General features: G+C 39.2%; 1 protein-coding gene across 1 annotated transcript in view; it reads left to right on the top strand.

The window, feature by feature from the left end:
* The window catches only part of SVEP1 (sushi, von Willebrand factor type A, EGF and pentraxin domain containing 1), a 224,166-nt gene that overhangs the window by 187,910 nt on the left and 11,999 nt on the right, over window positions 1-24,257 (top strand). The window contains exons 40-44 of the mRNA XM_045373613.3: window positions 1,385-1,540; window positions 6,674-6,737; window positions 8,659-8,832; window positions 9,932-10,108; window positions 23,448-23,618. Coding sequence (XP_045229548.2) covers window positions 1,385-1,540; window positions 6,674-6,737; window positions 8,659-8,832; window positions 9,932-10,108; window positions 23,448-23,618 — 742 coding nt within the window. The remainder of the gene's footprint in view (window positions 1-1,384; window positions 1,541-6,673; window positions 6,738-8,658; window positions 8,833-9,931; window positions 10,109-23,447; window positions 23,619-24,257) is intronic.

The following is a 24,257-nucleotide window of genomic DNA, read 5'->3' on the forward strand; positions in this document are numbered from 1 at the left end:
GTTCATAATATAAATAAATGGATAAGGAGATCAATATAAATTTTGAAAAATGAATACTGAAGGAGGGCCGGTCTCTCCAGAAACTAAAACATATCACAGAATTATGAAACTCTTAGTGTAGTATTCATATAAAATTACATAGGAGTAAAAATAAACGGAACAAAAGTAATGAGTCAGAAGCTGATTCTGATAAAGGAGTCATCACAAGTCTCTGGAGAAAAAGAAATCATTAATAAGTGATTAAAAATAACCAAAACAAATTTCAGATATAGTAAAACAATAATATGTCGCTTTTAACAGTTACTGGTGTTATAATACTTAGAAAGATGTCTGCAAAATAAAAAATTATTAAGGCATTACTTACAGTATTGAAAAATTAAATGCAACATATATACTAGGAAAATGGTTAATCATGATGCATGCATATATACAAAATTACTTTTGGTTTATATGTAGAATGAGGGCTTAGTCGCAAATCCTATTTAAAACTGTTATCCAGTTCATATATATTTCCTCAAAGAAAACAGAAAAATATTAGCAATAGAATAACAATCTTCAAGAGATATATCTGTGTGTGCCTCACCTTACCCAATTAACAGGCTGAAAAATGTTAACTCTCATATATATGTTAACATTTTAAGATTAACCATTTTCCTGGTATATATGTTGCGTTTAATTTTTCCATACTGTAAGGAGTGCCTTAATTTTTTTTTTTGCAGAAATGTTTCTTGGTATTATAACACTAGTATCTGTTAAAAGCTACATATTATTGTTTTCTTTTGCTGTATCTGGAATTTATTTTGGTTATTTTTAATCATTAAGGATTTCTTTACATAGATATAAAATTTTATAGATATATATAAATTTTTTTCTACATGACCCCTTCAAAAATATGTGATAAAATGTTTTCAGGTATTCTCATTGGAATGGAGAAAAGGAAGCTGATTTTCTTAAACTTTGAGTAGTATGCCTAAAATTTGCTGTTTCTCATAAACTTTATTATAAAATATAGAATTACGTGAAATGTAAGGGTGCATTCGTATAAGTCATAGAATATTTGTATTAACCTCCAGTTCTCATGCATTTTAATGAATACATATTTCTTGTTGTTCGTGATTTTTGAATAGATTCTATTAGGAAGAAAATGCTTGTTTTATGGGCTTAAGAAGTGTCTAAAATTGTCTATGGGTGATTATTAAGGCCATCTAATAATTAAAGTGTGTTTTTTAAGTCCACAGATAATAAGTAGCAAAAGTAGGACCAAACTCTAGGTGCTTTTGACTCATTTTGGAGATTATCCTACAAATAATCAATATTTGCAAATTTATTCATTCATATGTATTAACTTCTAAATATAACTTACATTTTGTTATTTGTTACTTAGCTTGATGGAACCTGGGAGCCACCATTTTCTGATGAATCTTGCAGTCCAGTTTCTTGTGGGAAACCTGAAAGTCCAGAACATGGATTTGTGATTGGCAGTAAATACACCTTTGAAAGCACAATTATTTATCAGTGTGAGCCTGGCTATGAACTAGAGGTAAGTAAACAAATTGTTTAACTAGAATTAATTTGTTTTTTGTTTTTTGTTTTTTTTTTTTTTTGAGACGGAGTCTCGCTCTGTTGCCCAGGCTGGAGTGCAGTAGCGCGATCTCGGCTCACTGCAAGCTCCACCTCCCGGGTTCACGCCATTCTCCTGCCTCAGCCTCCCGAGTAGCTGGGACTACAGGCGCCCGCCACCGCGCCCGGCTGATTTTTTGTATTTTTTAGTAGAGATGGGGTTTCACCATGTTAGCCAGGATGGTCTCGATCTCCTGACCTCGTGATCCGCCTGCCTCGGCCTCCCAAAGTGCTGGGATTACAGGTGTGAGCCACCACGCCCGGCTAATTTGTTTTTTTCAATATGCTTGGGGATACTTTCAGTATTAGCACAAATTTGTTTTACTGACTTTGGTCTCAAAAGATTCTATTATACTTTGTTCCCTTATACTTTAACATTTTCCAATAAATATTTAAGGCAACTTAGAGTTTTAAAAAGCAAAATAAGCCCGGCCACAGTGGCTCACGCCTGTATTCCCAGCACTTCAGGAGGCCGAGGTGGGTGGATCACTTGAGGTCAGAAGTTCAAGACCAGTCTGGCCAACATGTTGAAACCCTGTCTCTACTAAAAATACAAAACTTAGCTGGGCATGGTGGCAGGTGCCTGTAATTCCAGCTACTTGGGAGACTGAGGCAGGAGAATCACTTGAACCCAGAGGTGTAGGTTGCAGTAAGCTGAGATCGCGCCGCTACATTCCAGCCTGGGCGGCAAGAGTGAGACCATCTCAAAGAAAAGAAAAGCAAAATAAGTCTCAAAGAAAAAACATGAAAGCCATGATAAGAAAGAAAAAAAGTAAGTTTGCAAACCACAAGACAGATACTGTGACTTCAATTGACCATTTAAACCTGTGTTTCAGCTTGCTGGTAATCATATTACCAGCAGTCACCATGGAGAGGTAACCACAAGGATTTAGGTATGCAAAGCCAGGATTTCCTCAAACAGTGGGCTCATATACCTTGGCATTGAGATGCCAAGTTCCCATATGCAAATCTGGCTTGAAAAAACCTCAGAGCAGTTTTGACTGATACCAGCTTCATTCTTGAGACAACTCTTGCTTTGTAATATTAAAATCCCTCTGCAAAACCTAGGTCTCTGTTTACTTTAGTGGGAGAGCTAGGTAATCAATCAGTTCTGCTGAAAGCATTACCCTATCACTAAACTTGAAACTTAAGAGGCCTATTTTACATTACAGAATGTTGTCATTTAGTTTTTCAGGAAATTCTTCTTTTTTATTTTTATTGTTATAACGGTATTTAAAGGTAGGTTTTGGCTGGGTGTCGTGGCTCACGCCTATAATCCCAGCACTTTGGGAAGCCAAGGAGGGTGGATCACTTGAGCTCAGGAGTTCAAGACCAGCCGGGGCAACACAGTAAGACCCAGTCTCTACAAAAAATACAGAAAATAGCCAGGCGCGATGGCGTGTGACTATAGTCCCAGCTACTCAGGAGCCTGAGGGAGGAGGATCACTTAAGCCCAGGAGGCAGAGGTTGCAGTGAGCCAAGATTGCAACATTGCACTCCAGCATGGGTAACAGGAGTGAAACCCTGTCTCAAAAAAAAAAAAAGGTATTCATCGCCAGTTTTCTGTTACATGTTTTGCATGTCCTATCATTTTCTGACCATGCAGTACAAGAATTATCATAAAATAGGTATATGCAATCTGGGACCAGGCTTGTATGTATCTTCTTTCCTCTAAAGATGATAATGTAATGGTGATTACATTTGGAGTGTTTTCCTGTTTTTGAAACCTCGTTTTTCATGCAAGAATATTAATCTTGCAATTTATTAAGAAGAAAAGTAATATAAAATTATGAACAAATATACAGCAAACTCATTAAATTTGAAGCGGATAACTTAAAAATTTGTGGAAACATATGTTAACTAAAAAATTGAGAAAGGTGCTATAGTGATTGTTCTCACTCCAAGCTATTATACATGTTAGAATTTTCACTCCAAGCTATTAGACATGTTAGAATCACTTGAGAAACTTTTTAAAAATCTTGATGTTCAGTTACTTGGAGAAACTACCAATTCCAGGTCTGGGGCAAGAAATGTAAAAGATTACCTGGAAACTCTTGTCACATGAAATAGCAGGGACCCTATCAAAGACTACATGTCCAAAGGATTCAGAAGACACTGGACAAGGCTCCCACAGGTCAAGATGAGACCATTTTAGCATTAATAAGGGTAATAACTTCAATTGACTGAAACACATCAAATAGGTCATAAATGACACTAGGCTTATACTGATACTTTAAATAATTAGTTAGAAACTCTTAAAGGATGCTTATGAACAAACTCATTATTTTAAAAACAGACAACTCAAGAGGAAAAATTTTCTTTCCAATGCTACTTGTTTGACTAGATAACCAAATAGTAGATGAGGGGAAGTTCTATTTCATAATGATAAAATAGAATTTAAATAGCAGAATTTGCAACTTCTAAGAATTAATGGATTTAGGTTATGATCAACCATGGCTGCTGAAGTCACAAAAAAATGGATACAGACATTATGAGTCTCTGGATGAGTGAACAATCCCATCTATGAAAACATTTTGTGCTCTCCCACCTCCACCACACACACACACACACAAAAATTAAACTTGGAACTTATCAAGCCTCTAAATCCAACAAACAGTGTCAGAGACACCGCAGTGAAGCAACTGGCAAAATTCTATCTGTGGGAACAGATACAGGACCAATGACCCGGTTTTTCAGTGTCCAAGACAAATAAATTGACAGGGCAGAGGGAGTAAATAGAGAAGGAACCTAAGTTTAGAGAGACATAAGAGATATTGCATAGTCACGATTCTCCAAAGAAAGAAAACCAATAGGAGAGAGAGAGAGAGAGGAGAGAGAGATATTATGAGGAACTGGCTCACACATTAATGGAGGCTGAATCCCAGGATCTTCTGTCTGCAAACTGGAGACCCTGAGAAGCTGGTGGTGTAATTCAGTTTAAGTCCAAAGGTCTGAGAACTAGGTGAGGTGATGATGTAAACCCCAGTCTGAAGATAGAGGAGGAGATTGAGTCCCAACTCAAGTAGTGAGGAAGAAAAAAAGGGCCATTTCCTCCTTCTTCCATGATTTGTTCTATTTGGTCCCTCAGTGTTTTGGAAGATGTGCCTCCCTGCCCCCCACACTGGGGAGGGCAATCTACTTTACATGGTCTACTAGTTTAAATGCTAATTTCATCTAGCAACATCCTCACAGACACCTCCAGAAGCAGTGTTTAAGCTGGGCACCTCCTGGCCCACTCAAGTTGCTGCACGTCAGTATTTGTAAAGAGTTTCTCAGGTGATTCTAACATGGAGCTCAGAGTGAGAGCAATCACTATTACCACTCTCTCCATTTTGTAGTTAATACCAGGATGTTTCCAAAAGTTTAAAGGTGAATTATCTATTAATACTTCTTCAAATGTAATGACCCATCAAGGCCGGGCATGGTGGCTCATGCCTATAAACTCAGCACTTTGGGAGGGTGAGGCAGGTAGGTCACCTGAGGTCACGAGTTTGAGACCAGCCTGTCCAACATGGTGAAACCCCATCTCTACTAAAAAATACAAAAATTAGCTGGGTGTGGTGGCGGGCACCTGTAGTCTCAGCTACTTGGGAAACTGAGGCAAGAGAATCGCTTGAACATGGGAGGTGGAGGTTGCAGCGAGCTGAGATCACACCACTGCACTCCAGCCTGGGCAACAGAGTGAACTCTGTCTCAAAAAAAAAAAAAGTAATGATCCATCAGTTTGCTGTACATTTGTTCATAAAATTAATCATCACAGAAACAAACTAGTCTCAGTGTGTAGATCTTATGTGGTACTAATTCAACAGAACTATTTAAAGAATAAATTATGAAATATATGCAACAATTGGAAATTTGAAAACTGGACATTTTATTAATATTAAGGAATTGTTACCCTTTTAAGGTGTGATAATGTTACTGTGATTATAATTTTTAAGAGTTCTTTTAGAGATTCATACTGAAATAATTATTGTTAAATGATTTGAAGTCTGGAATTTGCTTCAAAATAATGTGAGTTCATGGAAGGGGTGGGGCTTACATGAAACAAGGTTGGCCTTGAGTCAATTGGGTAAACTGGGTGGTCTGCATGAGAGTTTCTTATACTGTTCTTTCTACTATTGGTATTTCTCATATGTTTGAATTTTTCCATCAGACATCATTTTTTAAAATGCAAATACTTGTTCTCACGTCAGACTAATTAATTCAGTATCTCTGTGGGTTGAGTCTGGGGTGGTGGTAACTTTTTCAGAGTTCCCTCGGTGATTCCTGTGTGCAACCAGGACTGAGAATCACTGATAAATTGCTGCTCTTATAATTAGTGTAGTTCATTACCATCTGCTTGAGAATCACCTGAGAAGTTATAAAAAGAAAAAGAGTAGATGTTGCTAGGCCAAGATCATCTGAACCAAATAGTTTCTGGGGAATTGCATTTTTAGAATATATGTTTAATATTATTTCTGATTGTCAAATCATAATTGTATACATTTTTGGAATACACAATTACCAAGATATATATGGAGTCAACCTAAGTGTTGGGTGTCATCGATGGACGAATGGATAAAGCAAATTTGAGATATATATGTATCTACTTATGTGTATATATCGCATCTGTTTTTATGGCCAAATAGTACTCTATTGTATATGTATGTGTACATACATATATTATGATGCACTATGATTCATATATTTCTAAGAATGCATACACATATATGTACACATACATACACAATAGAATACTATTTGACCATTTCTAATGCATTCTTTGTCAGTCTTAGCTACAGATTATAATTAGTTGCCATTTAAAATAAAAGGTGAAGCAAAGTCTGTACCTTAATTATACCGGTCTGCCAGGGTATGAATTTTGAAGCAATTTGATAAAAACATTTTTGAAAGTCTAAACCTACTCCCTTAAACTGTATTTATTTAATGTGTTTATTTAGCATTCCAGTGCTGAGCTATTCGAGGCCATAGCTAAGATTACTTTGCATTTCCTTATTATTTTTCTATTATAGAGTTATGATCTTGTTGATGACCTTTCTCCATTGTTTCACAGGGGAACAGGGAACGTGTCTGCCAGGAGAACAGACAGTGGAGTGGAGGGGTGGCAATATGCAAAGGTGTGTTGAATGACACTTAGCAGCCCCCAAAATGACACCGAGGACACAAAATAAGTGTGGCTACATTTTCTTTATAGGTTAGGTTTGTAATTTTAAAAAAATGTAAGCCAACTAACTGTATGAGAACCTTTTAATGGGCTTTTTCTCAAGGGCAGTAAACCAGTAAAAGGGTCAAAAACTGTAGTATGGATTAACAATTAACTGCAATAGGACACAAGATTACTGACACTGCAATGGCAAACATTTTGTTTAAAAACTAGTTAACTATTGAGTTTATTAGCATTTTGTGGGGGGTTTTCTCAAATAATTATGAATTAGAAGGCTTAGAGCTGTTGTTTTGTTGGTGACAATACTAGCCAATGCTTTTAACGTGCTGTTGGTCCATCTGTCAAATAAATTAATATTAATATTTTGCATAGAATTTTACATTAACTCATGAGAACAACCAAGTTTATTTGGCAAAATGTGGGTTAATACACATAACTTTATCCCCAGTATTCCCTTCTCTGCCAAAGGACAATGTATGTATGTACTTATTTTATTTTTATTTTTAAATAGAGTCTCACTCTGTAACCCGGGGTGGAGTGCAGTAGTGCAACCTCGGCTCACTGCAACCTCCACTTCCCGGGCTCAAGCGACTCTCATGCCTCAGCCTCCTGAGTAGGTGGGGCTACAGGCATGAGCCACCATGCCCGGCACAGCATCAATAGCATTTTAAAGCTCCCTAGGTGGTTTCAAAGTGCAGCCAATGTTAAGATCCGTGATCCCAGTGTACTCAACTTTGGACTGAAAGAAGTCCATTAGCATCTAGTCCAGGGACTTACAACTCTGAGTTCACATTTGCAATGTTTGGGGAATTTTTAATATAATACTGAAAGGTAGCCCTCAATATAAAGATTTGGACTCATTTGGTCTGTGATAGGCCATAAATGCTTCCCAGGTTCTCTAAAGTACAGTCAAACTTGATAACCACTAGTCTAGAACCAACTTCTCTGCCTTCACAAAAATTATAAAATTAAGACTCAAGCCCATTTTTTGAGATTCTTGAAAGGGTGATCCTATTTTCCTCATAGCATCCCTGCTAATAACATTTCTCACAGTAATGCAAAATCATTCCTTATAACTTTACTGTAATACCCACCAGTTTATGAAGTTGGCATATTCCTTAAAAGTCATATAAAATGTCATTTATTCTAATTCCCCCCAAGCTCATGGGTCCCTGTTCTTTATGCTTTCCTATTATCTTTTACCTTCTGATAATTTTATATTTTATCTCTTCTTACAAGCAGTGTCTGACCTTGACCAAATTATTTAACTTCTCTAAGCCTCACTTTTTGGCAAATGTTACGAGATAATCTCAGAGTTGCTATAAGTAAGGTTGCCAGATTTAGAAGAAACAAAAATACAGGACATGCAGTTATATTTAAATTCCAGATGAAAAATAAATGTAAATTTATAAATATGCAATATTTGAGACATGCTTATACTAAAAATGTATTTGTTATTTATCTGATATTGAAATTTAACAGGGCATCCTGTATTTTATTTGGGCTTACAACTTAAGGGTTGTAAGAAATAAATTTTGTATTGTTTGAAAAGTTCTTGACCATTGTTAGCAACTTACAATGAGATTGTTTTATTTTACCCACCTGCCCATCCACACCCCTGTCCCCAGCATTATTAATAATACATAGACAGCTGGAGTCAATAGGACTAAATCCCAATCTTTAACTGCATACGTGTATTAATCCAATACTTAGGTATGCTATATTTTTCTCCTTCAGTGAATATCACTGTGCTTCACACATGAATAGGCCATAGTATTTTATATATTCCATGAAGTATATTTGGCAATCGTAGGAAAAGAAGGAAAGAGGAATTGGGGAAGCAATTAATATGAGGCTTTTATTCTTGTTTTTAGAGACCAGGTGTGAAGCTCCACTTGAATTTCTCAATGGGAAAGCTGACATTGAAAACACGACGACTGGACCGAACGTGGTATATTCCTGCAACAGAGGCTACAGTCTTGAAGGGCTATCTGAGGCACACTGCACAGAAAATGGAACCTGGAGCCACCCAGTCCCTCTCTGCAAACGTGTGTGTTGACTTTAGGAGAGATTTTAGTCAGATTCAGCTTCACGATTAGCTTCCCACATATCCAAAACACAGAGGAAACTCCACTTATAAGGGATATGGGCCCAGAGAAAGCAATTCTGAATTCTCTGGGATATTTAAAAAATCTATTTGTGTTATCTAAGTCCTGTCTGAGAATCAGCTTTTGTCAGATTCCTTGATTACTAAGAGAAAATGCAATTTAATGAAAAAATTTTGACATACATGCATCATGAATTCTACTGGGGATAGGAAAGAAAGAAAATACATTTAATATGTGATGTTAATATAATGAAGCATATATCAATATGATAAATTAAGATAATGAGTTATAACCATTCAAATGAAAACAATATTCACAAGCAAGGTATAAGTTGAGATTGCTCTTGTTACTGTTTGAAGTACCTTCATAATGCAGTAACAGCAGAAGTATACCTCACTCAAATACTTCGTGCCCATTTAAAAATCAGAAAACCTGAAATTGCTTGAAATATGTGTTGATATGTGTGTCACACACTTGCACTAAGCACGCATAATGCCATCATCATTTCCTGTGTTTCCCTCGGGCCTATAAAAAAGAATCCATCTTTATCAATAAGGCATGCAGACTCCACTAGTTCTAATGTCCTGCCCATAGCAGTATGAGTCTAAAGTCATATTCAGCTCACATGGAAATGTCTGATGGTTTCTAAAGAAAGTAAAGTGACAATGAGAAGTATTTGATATTCTTCAAATAATAAGGGAATACATGATATACCCCTTGATTTCTAGTATGCCTTTTATTTTCACAATGCTGATCAAAAAATCAGTCATTTAAATAATTTGTCATCTTCAACTTTTAGGACCTTGCATTAGTGGTTGAATAACTTCATGTTTTCTGATCTTACCTGGCGTTATCTTTACACATAATTTCATGAGGACACAAAACCAGGCTGTGTCTAATGTTTGAAGTTCCACATTTTTAAACCTCATATGATCATTACTGAGAACTTATCTCCTATAGGACTACTACTCTGCCTTCAAAGAAATACGTTAGGAAAAGAGGGAAAATATCAGTAAGCATTTTCTTTTCTTTTTGACAGCAAATCCATGCCCTGTTCCTTTTGTGATTCCTGAGAATGCTCTGCTGTCTGAAAAGGAGTTTTATGTTGATCAGAATGTGTCCATCAAATGTAGGGAAGGCTTTCTGCTGCAGGGTCAAGGCATCATTACCTGCAACCCTGACGAGACGTGGACACAGACAAGCGCCAAATGTGAAAGTAAGTCAGCAGGTGGAAGCCAGTTCATGCCGCTAGTGTGAAATGTTTTCCCATCCTTGTAACGTTGTTTTCAATCAAGTCACTTAGTTGTAGATATTTGGATCTCTGTGCTATCCCAATCATGTTCCTCATTAATGTTTGCAAATTTTTTTTAATCTTTGAATTTCAAACATTAAAAAAAAAGCTTTCCAGAACTAAACTAAAACCCACCTGACTAGGATTCACTGAACAGATTTTCAAAATGTGTTCCCCTAAGAATGAGCAAGATATTAAATTCAAAATACATCTTTTTCTCCATACTGTCAGAGTCCCCAAGCTACCATTTAACATACTACGAATGTTTTGCAATAGAAAAATTATTCCACAGTGGTTCTCAAACTTGAGCCTGCATCAGAACCACCTAGAGAACCTGTTAAAACACAGTTCTAGATGTTGCTGGTGAGGCTGCTGCTGACCCAGGAAACATAATCTGAGAACCACTAGCACTATGGGTTAGCACTTTGTGTTAGCACTTTGTTGCTGCATTTATGCAATCCAGAGGCATCTTTTGCTGCCTTGTAATAACGCAAGGTTTTTTAACACACACTTTCTAACTCCATTTAAAACATCTCCCTGCCGGCTGGGCATGGTGGTTCACACCTGTAATACCAGCACTGTGGGAGGCTGAGGTGGGCAGATCATCTGAGTTCAGGAGTTCCAGACCAGCCTGGCCAAGATGGCAAAAACCCGTCTCTACTAAAAATACAAAAATTAGCTGGGTGTGATGGCACACACCTGTAATCCCAGCTACTTGGGAGGCCGAGGTAGAATCGCTTGAACCTGGAAGGCAGAGGTTGCAGTGAGCCAAGATTGCACTACTGCACTCCAGCCTGGGAGACAGAGTGAGACTCTGTCTAAAAAAAAAAAAAAAATCCCCTGCCAACGTCCTGCCCTCCAGACTCATTTGTTGTCTGAGCTACTTCCTCTACAGTAATCAATTAAAATATTCATTGAGTCCGACCAGATGCAAGGCACAAGGCTACGTAGTATAGGAATGTATCATGCCTGCAATGGTCTTCATCTTCAGAACACTTGCACTCCCACTTTGAGATAAGAAATATGCCTGTGAAAGTAATGGGGATTCTGGAATCAGAAACAGTCTCAGTTATACCTATCTTGTAATTATTATAGATATCCTATAGATTTGTTTTGAAGAATAAATGAATTGGTGCATATTGGCACTATCTCTTAATAGGAAGATATATACAATAGCCCAAGTCCCTGAATTTTCAGCTAGCAGCCTATTGCAGCTTTAGAATGTTTATTTTGTGGGGAGGGGTCAAGATGGCCAAGCAGAAATGCTGTGGCCGGAGCCTCCCACCGAGAAGAAAGAAAACAGTGAGTGAATCCTGCACCTGCAACTGAGGTATCCAGGTTCTCTCATTGGGACTGACCAGGCAGTTGGCACAATCCACAGAAAGTGAGAAAAAGCAAGGTGGTACAACGGCTCACCTGGGAGACACATGGGGCAAGGGGAGCTCCCACCCCCAGCCAAAGGAGGTGATGAGTGATTGTGCTACCCCACTCAGGAAACCACACTTTTTCCATGGATCTGTGCAACCTGCAGATCAGGAGATCCCCCTCATGAGCCCACATCACCAGGGCCTTGGGTCGCAAGCATAGAGCTGTGCAGATTCTTGGTGGCCACTGAAAACTTCTTAAGACTACCAAGTTATCGGAGGGAGGAGCAACCACCATTACTGTGGCTGCCTGCTGCCTAAGATGACGAGCTCCTGGGGGAAGAGGCAGCCACCGTCACTGCAGCTGCAGTCTGCCATTTTTTTTCCCTGCTAATGCCAGGGAGACTGGGCAATTTGGACAGAGGAGGAATTCCCCCACAGCGTAGCACAGCAGCTGTGACAGATTGTGGCCAGACTGCCTCCTTAGGCTGGACCCTACCCCCTCCCCTCCTCACTGAGCAGGGCCTCCCTGCGGGAATTTCAGCAACTCCAGCCAGGGGTTTATGAACAGAACTCTGATCTCCCTAAGATGGAGCCCCTGGGGCTCCATGTGGCCATGGTCTCCACAGATCAGCAGGCTTAGTCCTTCCCCTGCTGGCTCTGAGGAATCCAGGCAGGCTGGACTAGTGGGATTCCCCACAGCACAATGCACCTGCTCTGCCAAGGGGCAGCTAGAGTGCTTTGTTAAGCGAGTCCCTGATCCCATGCCTCCTGATAGGATGAGATCCCCCCTACAACAGGGGTCACCAGACACCTTATACAAGGATATTCCCACTGGCATCAGGTCAGTGCCCCTCTGGGACAGAACTCCCAGAGGAAGGAGCAGGCAGCCATCTTTGCTGTTCTGCAGCCTCTGCTGGTAACACCTTCAGGTGCAAGTGGGACCTAGGCAAATAGGGTCTGGACTGGACCCCCAGCAAACCACAGCAGCCCTACAAAAGACGGGCCTGACTGTTAAAAGAAAAACAGAGAAAGCAACAACAGCCATCAACAAAAAAGCCCTCACAAAAGCCTCATCCAAAGGTCAGCAACCTCAGAGATCAAAACTGGAGAACTCAGGAATATGAGAAAAAAAATCAATGAAGAAAACACTGAAAACTCAAAAAGCCAGAGTTCCTCTTCTCATCCAAATGATTGCAACACTTCTCCAGGAAAAGCACAGAACTGGGCAGAGGCTGAGATTGATGAATTGAAAGAAGTAGGCTTCAGAAAGTGGGTAATAATGAAGTTCACTGAGCTAAAGGAACATGTTCTAACCCAATGCAAAGACGCTAAGAACCAGGATAAAACAATGCAGGAGCTGTTAACCAGAATGACCAGTTTAGAAAGGAATGTAAATGACCTGATGGAGCTGAAAAACACAACACGAGAACTTCACAATGCAACAAGTATCAATACCTGAATGGACTAAGTGGAGGAAAGAATTTTAGAGTTTGAAGACTATCTTGCTGAAATAAGACAAGCAGACAAGATTAGAGAACAAAGAATTCCTCTGAGAACTATGAAATTAGGTAAAAAAACCAAACCTATGATTGATTGAGGTATCTGAAAGAGATGAGTATAGAACCAACTTGGAAAACATACTTCAGGATATCATCCAGGAGAACTTCTGCAACCTAGCAAGACAAGGCCAACGTTCCAGTTCAGGAAATCCAGAGAACCCCAGTAAGATACTCCATGAGAAGATCAACCCCAAGACACATAATCCTCAGGTTCTCCAAGGTAAAACTGAAGGAAAAAATGTCAAGGGCAGCCACAGAGAAAGGCCAGGTGACCTACAAAGGGAAGCCTATCAGACTAACAGCAGACCTCTCTGCAGAAGCCCTAAAAGCCAGAAGAGATTGGGGCCCAATATTCAACATTCTTAAAAGAATTTCCAACCCAGAATTTCATAGCCAGCCAAACTAAGTTTCATAAGTGAAAGAGAAATAAAATTTCTTTTCAGACAAGAAAATGCTGAGGGAATTCATCACCACCAGGCCTGCCTTGCAAGAGCTCATGAAGGAAGCATTAAATATGGAGAGGAAAAATTGTTACTAGCCACTAAAAAAACACCCTGAATCCAAGATGGCCAAATAGGAACAGCTCCAGCCTCCAGCTCCCAGTGTGAGCAACACAGGAGACGGGTGATTTCTGCATTTCCAACTGAGATACCAGGTTCATCTCACTGGGGCATGTTGGACAGTGGGTGCAGGACAGTGGGTGCAGCCCAACGAGCAAGAGCCAAAGCAGGGTGAGCACAAGGGGGAAGGGAATTGCCTTTCCTAGTCAAGGGAAACCATGACATATAACACCTGGAAAATCAGGTCACTCCCACCCTAATACTGTGCTTTACCAACGGTCTTAGCGAACGGCACACTAGGAGAATATATCCCTCGCCTAGCTCGGAGGGTCCCACGCCCACAAAGCCTCCCTCATTGCTAGCACAGCAGCCACAGATCTAACTGCAAGGCGGCAGGTAGGCTGGGGGAGGGGCACCCACCATTGCTGAGGCTTAAGTAGGTAAACAAAGCAGCCAGGAAGCTCGAACTGGGTGGAGCCCACCACAGCTCAAGGAGGCCTGTCTGCCTGCCTCTGTGTACCACACCTCTGGGGAAAGGGCATAGCCAAACAAAAGGCAGCAGAAACCTCTGCAGACTTAAATGTCCCTGTCTGACAGCTTTGAAGAGGGTAGTGGTTCTCCCAGCACAGAGTTTGAGATCTGAGAACGCACAGACTGCTTGCTCAAGTGGGTCCCTGACCCCCAAGTAGCCTAACTGGGAGACATACCCCACTAGGGGCAGACTGACACCTCACACAGCCAGGTACACCTCTGAGATGAAGTTTCCAGAGGAATGATCAGGCAGCAACATATGCTGTTCAGCAATATTCCTCTTCTGCAGCCTCCACTGCTGATACCCAGGCAAACAGGGTCTGGAGTGGACCTCGAGCAAACTCCAACAGACCTGCAGCTGAGGGTCCTCACTGCTAGAAGGAAAACTAACAAACAGAAAGCACATCCACACCAAAACCCCATCTGTGTGTCACTATGATCAAAGACCAAAGGTAGATAAAACCACAAAGATGGGGAAAAAGCAGTGCAGAAAACCTCAAAATTCTAAAAATCAGAGCGCCTCTCCCGTTCCACAGGAATGCACCTCCTCACCAGCAATGGAACAAAGCTAGACAGAGAATGACTTTGACAAGTTGAGAGAAGGCTTCAGACAATCAAACTTCTCTGAGCTAAAGGAGGAAGTACGAACCCAGCGCAAAGAAGCTAAAAAATTGAAAAAAGATTTGACAAATGACTAACTAGAATAACCAATGTAGAGAAGTCCTTAAATGACCTGATAGAGATGAAAACCATGACATGCGACCTACGTGACAAATGTACAAGCTTCGGTAACTGACTGGATCACTGGAAGAAAGGGTATCAGTGATTGAAGATCAAATTAATGAAATGAAGCAAGAAGAGAAGTTTAGAGAAAAAAGAGTAAAAAGAAATGAACAAAGCCTCCAAGAAATATGGGACTATGTGAAGAGACCAAATCTATGTCTGGTGTACCTGAAAGTGACGGGAAGAATGGAACCAAGTTGGAAAACACTCTGCAGGATATTATCCAGGAGAACTTTCCCAACCTAGCAAGGCAGGCCAACATTCAAATTCAAGAAATACAGAGAATGCCACAAAGATACTCCTCCAGAAGAGCAACTCTAAGACACATAATTGTCAGATTCACCGAAGTTGAAATGAAGGAAAAAATATTAAGGGCAGTCAGAGAGAAAGGTCGGGTTGCCCTCAAAGGGAAGCCCATCGGACTAACGGCAGATCTCTACAAGCCAGAAGAGAGTGGGGGCCAATATTCAACATTTTAAAGAAAAGAATTTTCAACCCAGAATTTCATATCCAGCCAAATTAAGCTTCATAAGTGAAGCAGAAATAAAATCCTTTACAAAGGCTGAGAGATTTTGTCATTACCAGGCCTGCCTTACAAGAGATCCTGAAGGAAGAACTAAACATGGAAAGGAACAACTGGTACCAACCACTGCTAAAACATGCCAAAATGTAAAGACCATCGATGCTAGGAAGAAACTGCATCAACTAATGAGCAAAATAACCAACTACATCATAATGACAGGATCAGCTTCACACAGAACAGTATTAACCTTAAATGTAAATGGGCTAAATGCTCCAATTAAAAGACACAGACTGGCAAACTGGATAGAGTCAAGACCCATCAGTCTGCTGTATTCAGGAGACCCATCTCACATGCAGAAACACACATAGGCTCAAAATGAAGGGATGAAGGAAGATCTACCAAGCAAATGGAACACAAAAAAGGCAGGGGTTGCAATCCTAGTCTCTGATAAAACAGACTCTAAACCAACAAACATCAAAAGAGACAGAGAGGGTATTTACATAATGGTAAAGGGATCAATTCAACAAGAAGAGCTAACCTAAATCGATATGCACCCAATCCAGGAGCACCCAGATTCATAAAGCAAGTCCTTAGAGACTTGCAAAGAGACTTAGACTCCCACACAATAATAATCAGAGACTTTAAAACCCCACTGTCAATATCAGACAGATCAATGAGACAGAAAGTTAACAAGGATATCCAGAAAATGAACTCAACTCTCCACGAAGCAGACCTAATAGACGTCTACAGAATTCTCCAACCCAAATCAACAGAATATATATTCTACTCAGCACCACATTGCACTTATTCCAAAATTGACCACATAGTTGGAAGTAAAGCACTCCTCAGCAAATGTAAAAGAACAGAAATTATAACAAACTGTCTCTCAGACCACAGTGCAATCAAACTAGAACTCAGGACTAAGAAACTCAATCAAAACCGCTCAACTACATGGAAACTGAACAACCTGCTCCTGAATGACTACTGGGTACATAATGAAATGAAGGCAGAAATAAAGATTTTTTTGAAACCAATGAGAAAAAAGATATAACATACCAGAATCTCTGGGACACGTTTAAAGCAGTGTGTAGAGGGAAATTTATAGCACTAAATGCCCACAAGAGAAAGCAGGAAAGATCTAAAATTGATACCCTAACATCACAATTAAAAAAACTAGAGAAGCAAGAGAAAACACATTCAAAAGCTAGCAGAAGGCAAGAAATAACTAAGATCAGAGCAGAACTGAAGGAGATAGAGACACAAAATCCCTTCAAAAAATCAATGAATCCAGGAGCTGGTTTTTTGAAAAGATCAACAAAATTGATAGACTGCTAGCAAGACTAATAAAGAAAAGAGAGAAGAATCAAATAAACACAATAAATGATAGAGGTCGAATGTATTTCGACCCCACAGAAATACAAACTACCATCAGAGAATACTATAAACACCTCTATGCAAATAAACTAGAAAACCTAGAAGAAATGGATAAATTCCTGAACACATACACCCTCCCAACACTGAACAGGAAGAAGTTGAATCCCTGAATAGACAAATAACATGCTCTGAAATTGAGGCAATAATTAATATTCTACCAACCAAAAAAAGTCCAGGACCAGATGGATTCAGAGCCTAATTCTACAAGAGCTACAAGAAGAAGCTAGTACCATTCCTTTTGAAACTATTCCAATAAATAGAAAAAGAGGGAATCCTCACTAGCTCTTTTCATGAGTCCAGCATCATCCTGATACCAAAGCCTGGCAGAGAGACAACAAAAAAAGAGAATTTTAGACCAATATCCCTGATGAACATCAATGCAAAAATCCTCAATAAAATACTGGCAAACTGAATCCAGCAGCACATCAAAAAGCTTACCACCATGATCAAGTGGGCTTCATCCCTGGGATGCAAGGCTGGTTCAACATACACAAATCAATAAACATAATCTAGCATATAAACAGAACCAAAGACAAAAACCACATGATTATCTCAATAGATGCAGAAAAGGTCTTTGACAAAATTCAACAGCCCTTCATGCTAAAAACTCTCAATAAACTAGGTATTGATGGAACATATCTCAAAATAATAAGAGCTATGTATGACAAACCCACAGCCAATATCATACTGAATGGGCAAAAACTGGAAGCATTCCCTTTGAAAACTGGCAGAAGACAGGGATGCCCTCTCTCACCACTCCTATTCAACATAGTGTTGGAAGTTCTGGCCAAGGCAATCAGGCAGGAGAGAGATATAAAGCGTATTTCATTAGGAAAAGAGGAAGTCAAATTGTCCCTGTTTGCAGATGACATGATTGTATATGTAGAAAACCCCATCATCTCAGCCCAAAATCTCCTTAAGCTGATAAGCAACTTCAGCAAAGTCTCAGGATACAAAATCAATGTGCAAAAATCACAAGCATTCTTATACACTGATAACAGACAAACAGAGCCAAATCATGAGTGAATTCCCATTCACAATTGCTTCAAAGAGAATAAAATACCTAGGAATCCAACTTACAAGGGATGTGAAGGACCTCTTCAAGGACAACTGCAAACCACTGCTCAAGGAAATAAAAGAGGACACAAACAAATGGAAGAACATTCCAAACTCATGGATAGGAAGAATCAATATCGTGAAAATGGCCATACTGCCCAAGGTCATTTATAGATTCAATGCCATCCCCATCAAGCTATCAATGACTTTCTTCACACAATTGGAAAAAACTACTTTAAAGTTCATATAGAACCAAAAAAGAGCCCACATTGCCAAGACAATCCTAAGCCAAAAGAACAAGCTGGAGGCATCATGCTACCTGACTTCAAACTATACTACAAGGCTACAGTAACCAAAACAGCATGGTACTGGTACCAAAACAGAGATATAGACCAATGGAACAGAACAGAGACCTCAGAAATAATACCACACATCTACAGCCATCTAATCTTTGACAAACCTAACAAAAACAAGAAATGGGCAAAGGATTCCCTATTTAATAAATGGTGCTGGGAAAATTGGCTAGCCATAAGGAGAAAGCTGAAACTGGATCCTTTCCTCACTCCTTATACGAAAATTAATTCAAGATGGATTAGAGACTTAAGTGTTAGACCTAAAACCATAAAAACCCTAGAAGAAAACCTAGGTAATACCATTGAGGACATAATCATGGGCAAGGACTTCATGTCTAAAACACTAAAAGCAACGGCAACAAAAGCCAAAATTGACAAATGGGATCTAATTAAACTAAAGAACTTCTGCACAGCAAAAGAAACTACCATCAGAGTGAACAGGCAACCTACAGAATGGGAAAAAATGTTTGCAATCTACTCATCTGACAAAAGGCTAATATCCAGAGCCTACAAAGAACTGAAACAAATTTACAAGAAAAAATAACCCCATCAAAAAGTGGGCAAAGGATATGAACAGACACTTCTCAAAAGAAGACATTTATGCAGCCAACAGACACATGAAAAAATGCTCATCATCACTCGCCATCAGAGAAATGCAAATCAACACCACAATGAGATACCATCTCACACCACTTAGAATGGCAATCATTAAAAAATCAGGAAACAACAGGTGCTGGAGAGGATGTGGAGAAATAGGAACACTTTTAGACTATTAGTGGGACTGTAAACTACTTCAACCATTGTGGAAAACAGTGTGGTGATTCCTCAAGGATCTAGAACTAGAAATACCATTTGACCCAGCCATCCCATTACTGGGTATATACCCAAAGGATTATAAATCATGTTGCTATAAAGACACACGCACACATATGTTTATTGTGGCACTATTCACAATAACAAAAATTTAGAATCAACCCAAATGTCCATCGGTGACAGACTGAATTAAGAAAATGTGGCACATATACACCATGGAATACTATGCAACCATAAAAAAGGATGAGTTCATGTCCTTTGTAGGGACATGGATGAAGCTGGAAACCATCATTCTCAGCAAACTATCACAAGAACAGAAAACCAAACACCGCATATTCTCAGTCATAGGTGGGAACTGAACAATGAGATCACTTGGACACAGGAAGGGGAACATCACACACCGGGGCCTATTGTGGGAAGGGGGAGGGGGGAGGGATAGCATTAGGAGATATACCTAATGCAAATGACGAGTTAATGGGTGCAGCACACCAACATAGCACATGTATACGTATGTAACAAACTTGCACATTGTGCACATGTACCCTAGAACTTAAAGTATAATAATAAAAAAATAAAAAGTAATCAAAAAAATGAAACAAAACAAAACCACCATGAGATACCATCTCACACTAGTTAGAATGGCCATCATTAAAAAGTCAGGAAACAACAGGTGCTGGAGAGGATGTAGAGAAATAGGAACACTTTTACACTGTTGGGGGGGACTGTAAACTAGTTCAACCATTGTGGAAAACAGTGTGGCGATTCCTCAAGGGTCTAGAACTAGAAGTGCCATTTGATCCAGCCATCCCATTACTGGGTATATACCCCAAGGATTATAAATCATGCTGCTATAAAGACACATGCACACATATGTTTATTGCGGCACTATTCACAATAGTGAAGACTTGGAATCAACCCAAATGTCCATCAGTGACAGAATGGATTAAGAAAGTGTGGCACATATACACCATGGAATACTATGCAGCCCTACAAAAGGATGAGTTTGTGTCCTTTGCAGCGACATGGATGTAGCTGGAAACCATCATTCTCAGCAAACTATCAGAAGAACAGAAAACCAAACACTGCATGTTCTCACTCATACGTGGGAATTGAACAATGAGATCACTTGGACTCTGGAAGGGGAACATCACACATCGGGGCCTATTGTGGGGAGTGGGGAGGGGGAGGGATAGCGTTAGGAGATATACCTAATGAAAATGACAAGTTAATGGGTGCAGCACACCAACATGGCACATGTATACATATGTGACAAACCTGCCCGTTGTGCACATGTACCCTAGAACATAAAGTATTAAAGAAAACACGCTGAAGTACAAAGATCATAACAAGATGAAGCAACTACATTAACAAGTCTGCAAAATAACCACCTAGCATCATGATGACAGGATCAAATTCACACATAACAATGCTAACCTTAAATGTAAATGAGTTAAATGCCCCCAGTTGAAAGACACAAAATGCCAAGCATATGAAAAGCAGAAAAAAACAGGGGTTGTAATTCTAGTTTCTGACAAAACAGACTTTAAACCAGCAAAGATCAAAAAAGACAAAGAAGGGCATTTCATAATGGTAAAGTGTTCAACAAGAAGAACTAACTATCCTAAATATATATGCACCCAGTACAGGAGCACCCAAATTCATAAATCAAGTTCTTAGAGACCTACAAATAGACTTTGACATTTACAAAATAATAGTGGGAGACTTTAACACCCCACTGTCAATATTAGATCATCAAGACAGAAAATTAACAAGGATATTCAGGACTTGAACTCAGCTCTGGATCAAGTGGTCTTGATAGACATCTACAGAACTCTCCACCCCCAAACAACAGAATATACATTCTTCTCATTGCTACACAGCACTTAGTCTAAAATTTATCACATAATTGGAAGTAAAACACTCCTCAGCAAAGGCAAAACAACTGAAATCGTAACATTCTCTCAGACCACAGCTCAATCAAATTTGAACTCAGGATTAAGAAACTCAAAACCACACAACTACGTGGAAATTGAACAATCTGCTTCTGAATGACTCCTGGGTACATAATGAAATTAAGGAAGAAATCAAGTTCTTTGAAAGCAATGAGAACAATGAGACAATGTAACAGAATCTCTGGGACACAGTTAAAGCAGTGTTAAAAGAGAAATTTATAGCACTAAATGCCTACATCAAAAAGGTAGATCTCAAATTGACACCCTAACATCACAACTAAAAGAACTAGAGAATCAAGAGCAAACCCTAAAGCTAGCAGAAGACAAGAAATAACCAAGATCAGAGCAGAACTGAAGGAGATACAGACACGAAAAACCCTTCAAAACAATGAATTAATCAAGGAGCTGTTTTTTTGAAAAAAGTAATAAAATAGACCGCTAGCTAGACTAATAAGAAAAGAGAGAAGAATCAAACACAATAAAAAATGATAAAGGGGATATCACCACTGACACCACAGAAATACAAACAGCCATGAGAGAATAGTATAAATACCTCTATGCACATAAACTAGAAAATCTAGAAGAAATGGATAAATTCCTGGACATATGCACCCTTGCAAGACTGAAGCAGGAAAAAGTTGAATTCCTGAATAGGCCAATAACCAGTTCTGAAATTGACACAGTACTAAATAGCCTACCAACCAAAAGAAGCCAAGGACCAGACAGATTTACAGCTGAATTCTCCCAGTGGTACAAAGAGTAGCTGCTACCATTCCTTCAGAAACTATTCCAAACAATTGAAAAGGAGGGACTCCTGCCTAACTCATTTTATGAGGCCAGCATCATCCTGATACCAAAACCTGGCAGAAATACAAGAAAAAAAACTTTAGGCCAATTTCCCCGATGAACATCAATACAAAAATCCTCAATAAAATACTGGAGAACCAAATCCAGCAGCACATCCAAAAAAAAAAAAAAAAAATCAAGTTGCCTTCTTCCCCTGGATGCAAGGCTGGTTCAACATATGCAAATCAGTAAACATAATTCATTTATTTCCTTCTGATTTCTGTTGCATAGTAGGTATTTTGTCCACCTTAGAGGGGAAAAAATTTTAGAAAAATCATACAAATTCATTATCTCCCCTAACAAGTTTTTGGTAGTATTATGACAACAAAGTGACCTTTTAGAAGCCAGCTTATAAGGACTCTTCATTCAAAAGTTGAACAAACTAGATTCTGATTAGAATCCTGACACCAATCTAGCCCTTGCCTTGTGCCCCACCATAGAATAATTCTAATTATCTTAAGGCTTCTTGTAAAATTCTCAAAACAGTATCAGTTATAAAAATTTCTATTTAAATATATATCACATGTCCCTTTCAAAAAGAGAGGATTATCATCCAATCTAACACAGATCCCAAAAGCAGAAAGTCACTCTTTTTTTTTTTTTTTTTTTTTTGAGACGGAGTCTCGCTCTGTCACCCAGGCTGGAGTGTAGTGGCCGGATCTCAGCTCACTGTAAGCCCTGCCTCCCGGGTTTATGCCATTCTCCTGCCTCAGCCTCCAGAGTAGCTGGGACTACAGGCGCCTGCCACCTCGCCCGGCTAGTTTTTTGTATTTTTTAGTAGAGACAGGGTTTCACCGTGTTAGCCAGGATGGTCTCGATCTCCTGACCTCGTGATCCGCCCGTCTCGGCCTCCCAAAGTGCTGGGATTACAAGCTTGAGCCACTGCGCCCAGCCGAAAGTCACTCTTTTACACTATTGAAAAGAGGAAAGTAACATGAAACCTTGAATTTCATAAACCTGATCAAGTTGTATTCATTGAGCATCTATAGACTAGAGACAATATTCATTCAATGACTCATTTTCAAGAGCATGTTGCATGCTAGGCACTGTTCTAGGCATTAACAAAATAGCCCTGATACAATATGTAGTACTACAATTAATGATCTTTACTCTGGAACAGTAGACTACAATCATCATGCTTTCTCTCCTCATTTAATAAGCATCCTGTTTTGAAAGTCTCTTGCAGCCAGTTATCTGACAAGGTACAAGAGCTAATTCTTGGTGTCCTACAGACTGCTTTCCTTAGGTTTAAAATAGGCTGTCCTTCAACATTTGAATCAGAAGACAAAAAACCTTTTATCTTTGTATGTCTAATTTTTCTCACCAGCAGCAGTTAATTCTTTAGTTCTTACTATTCTAGAGAAGTAGGTGAAAATGTTTCCCTTATGTATTTTATTTTTGCTCTTTAAATTCATTCTGCGAGATGAGACTGTGTTCTCAGTCTGTGTTAATAGCACAAGCTTAATTGTTGTTTTGTTTTCCTGTAGAAATCTCGTGTGGTCCACCAGCTCATGTAGAAAATGCAATTGCTCGAGGTGTACATTATCAATACGGAGACATGATCACCTACTCATGTTACAGTGGATACATGTTGGAGGGTTCCCTAAGGAGTGTTTGTTTAGAAAATGGAACATGGACATCACCTCCTATTTGCAGAGGTAAGGAAATATTTGCATGGTTATTTCTTAGTGAAACTGCGGGGAAATGTGTATAGAAATCTGATTTGTTCAACAATTAATATGCATGCTGCTTTATTTTTCCTTGGCTTTAAAATTTCTTTTAGCAGCTGTGTCATTTTCTTTTAATGTTATGGTTTGAGTTTTAAAAGCACACAGAACTCTGAGGTTCTGTGCTTGAAATTCTGCAAAACAGAAAGAGGTAATGAGGCACCCTAGTATTATGTCCTTCTAAAACTTACACTTTTCTAATAAAATATAGTTTTTATACATCATAATAATTTCATTCATTCTGCAAATATTTGCTAAAAGTCAAGAAGTACGCTAGTATACACAGATATAACCAAGGAACTACAAGAATAATTGAGTTGTTGGATGAGTTGACCACAAAAACAGTGTTCAGATTTGGACTTTAATAACTGGTGAGGCAAGAAATATTGAGGAAGTCAATGGATGAATGGCATGAGCCTCAAAAGAAACAGGGGCTATCGCACGAGAAAGAGGATTCATTGTCTGACAGCAACAATAAGAAGTGAGATCATCGATACATGGGATGTAAGAGAATGTAGAGCCTTTTGAGAGAGTTGTTGAGGGGGGACATCTTAAAGGAATATCCCAGAC

This window comes from Macaca fascicularis, chromosome 15 (genome assembly GCF_037993035.2).
Source record: "Macaca fascicularis isolate 582-1 chromosome 15, T2T-MFA8v1.1".
NCBI lineage: Eukaryota > Metazoa > Chordata > Mammalia > Primates > Cercopithecidae > Macaca > Macaca fascicularis.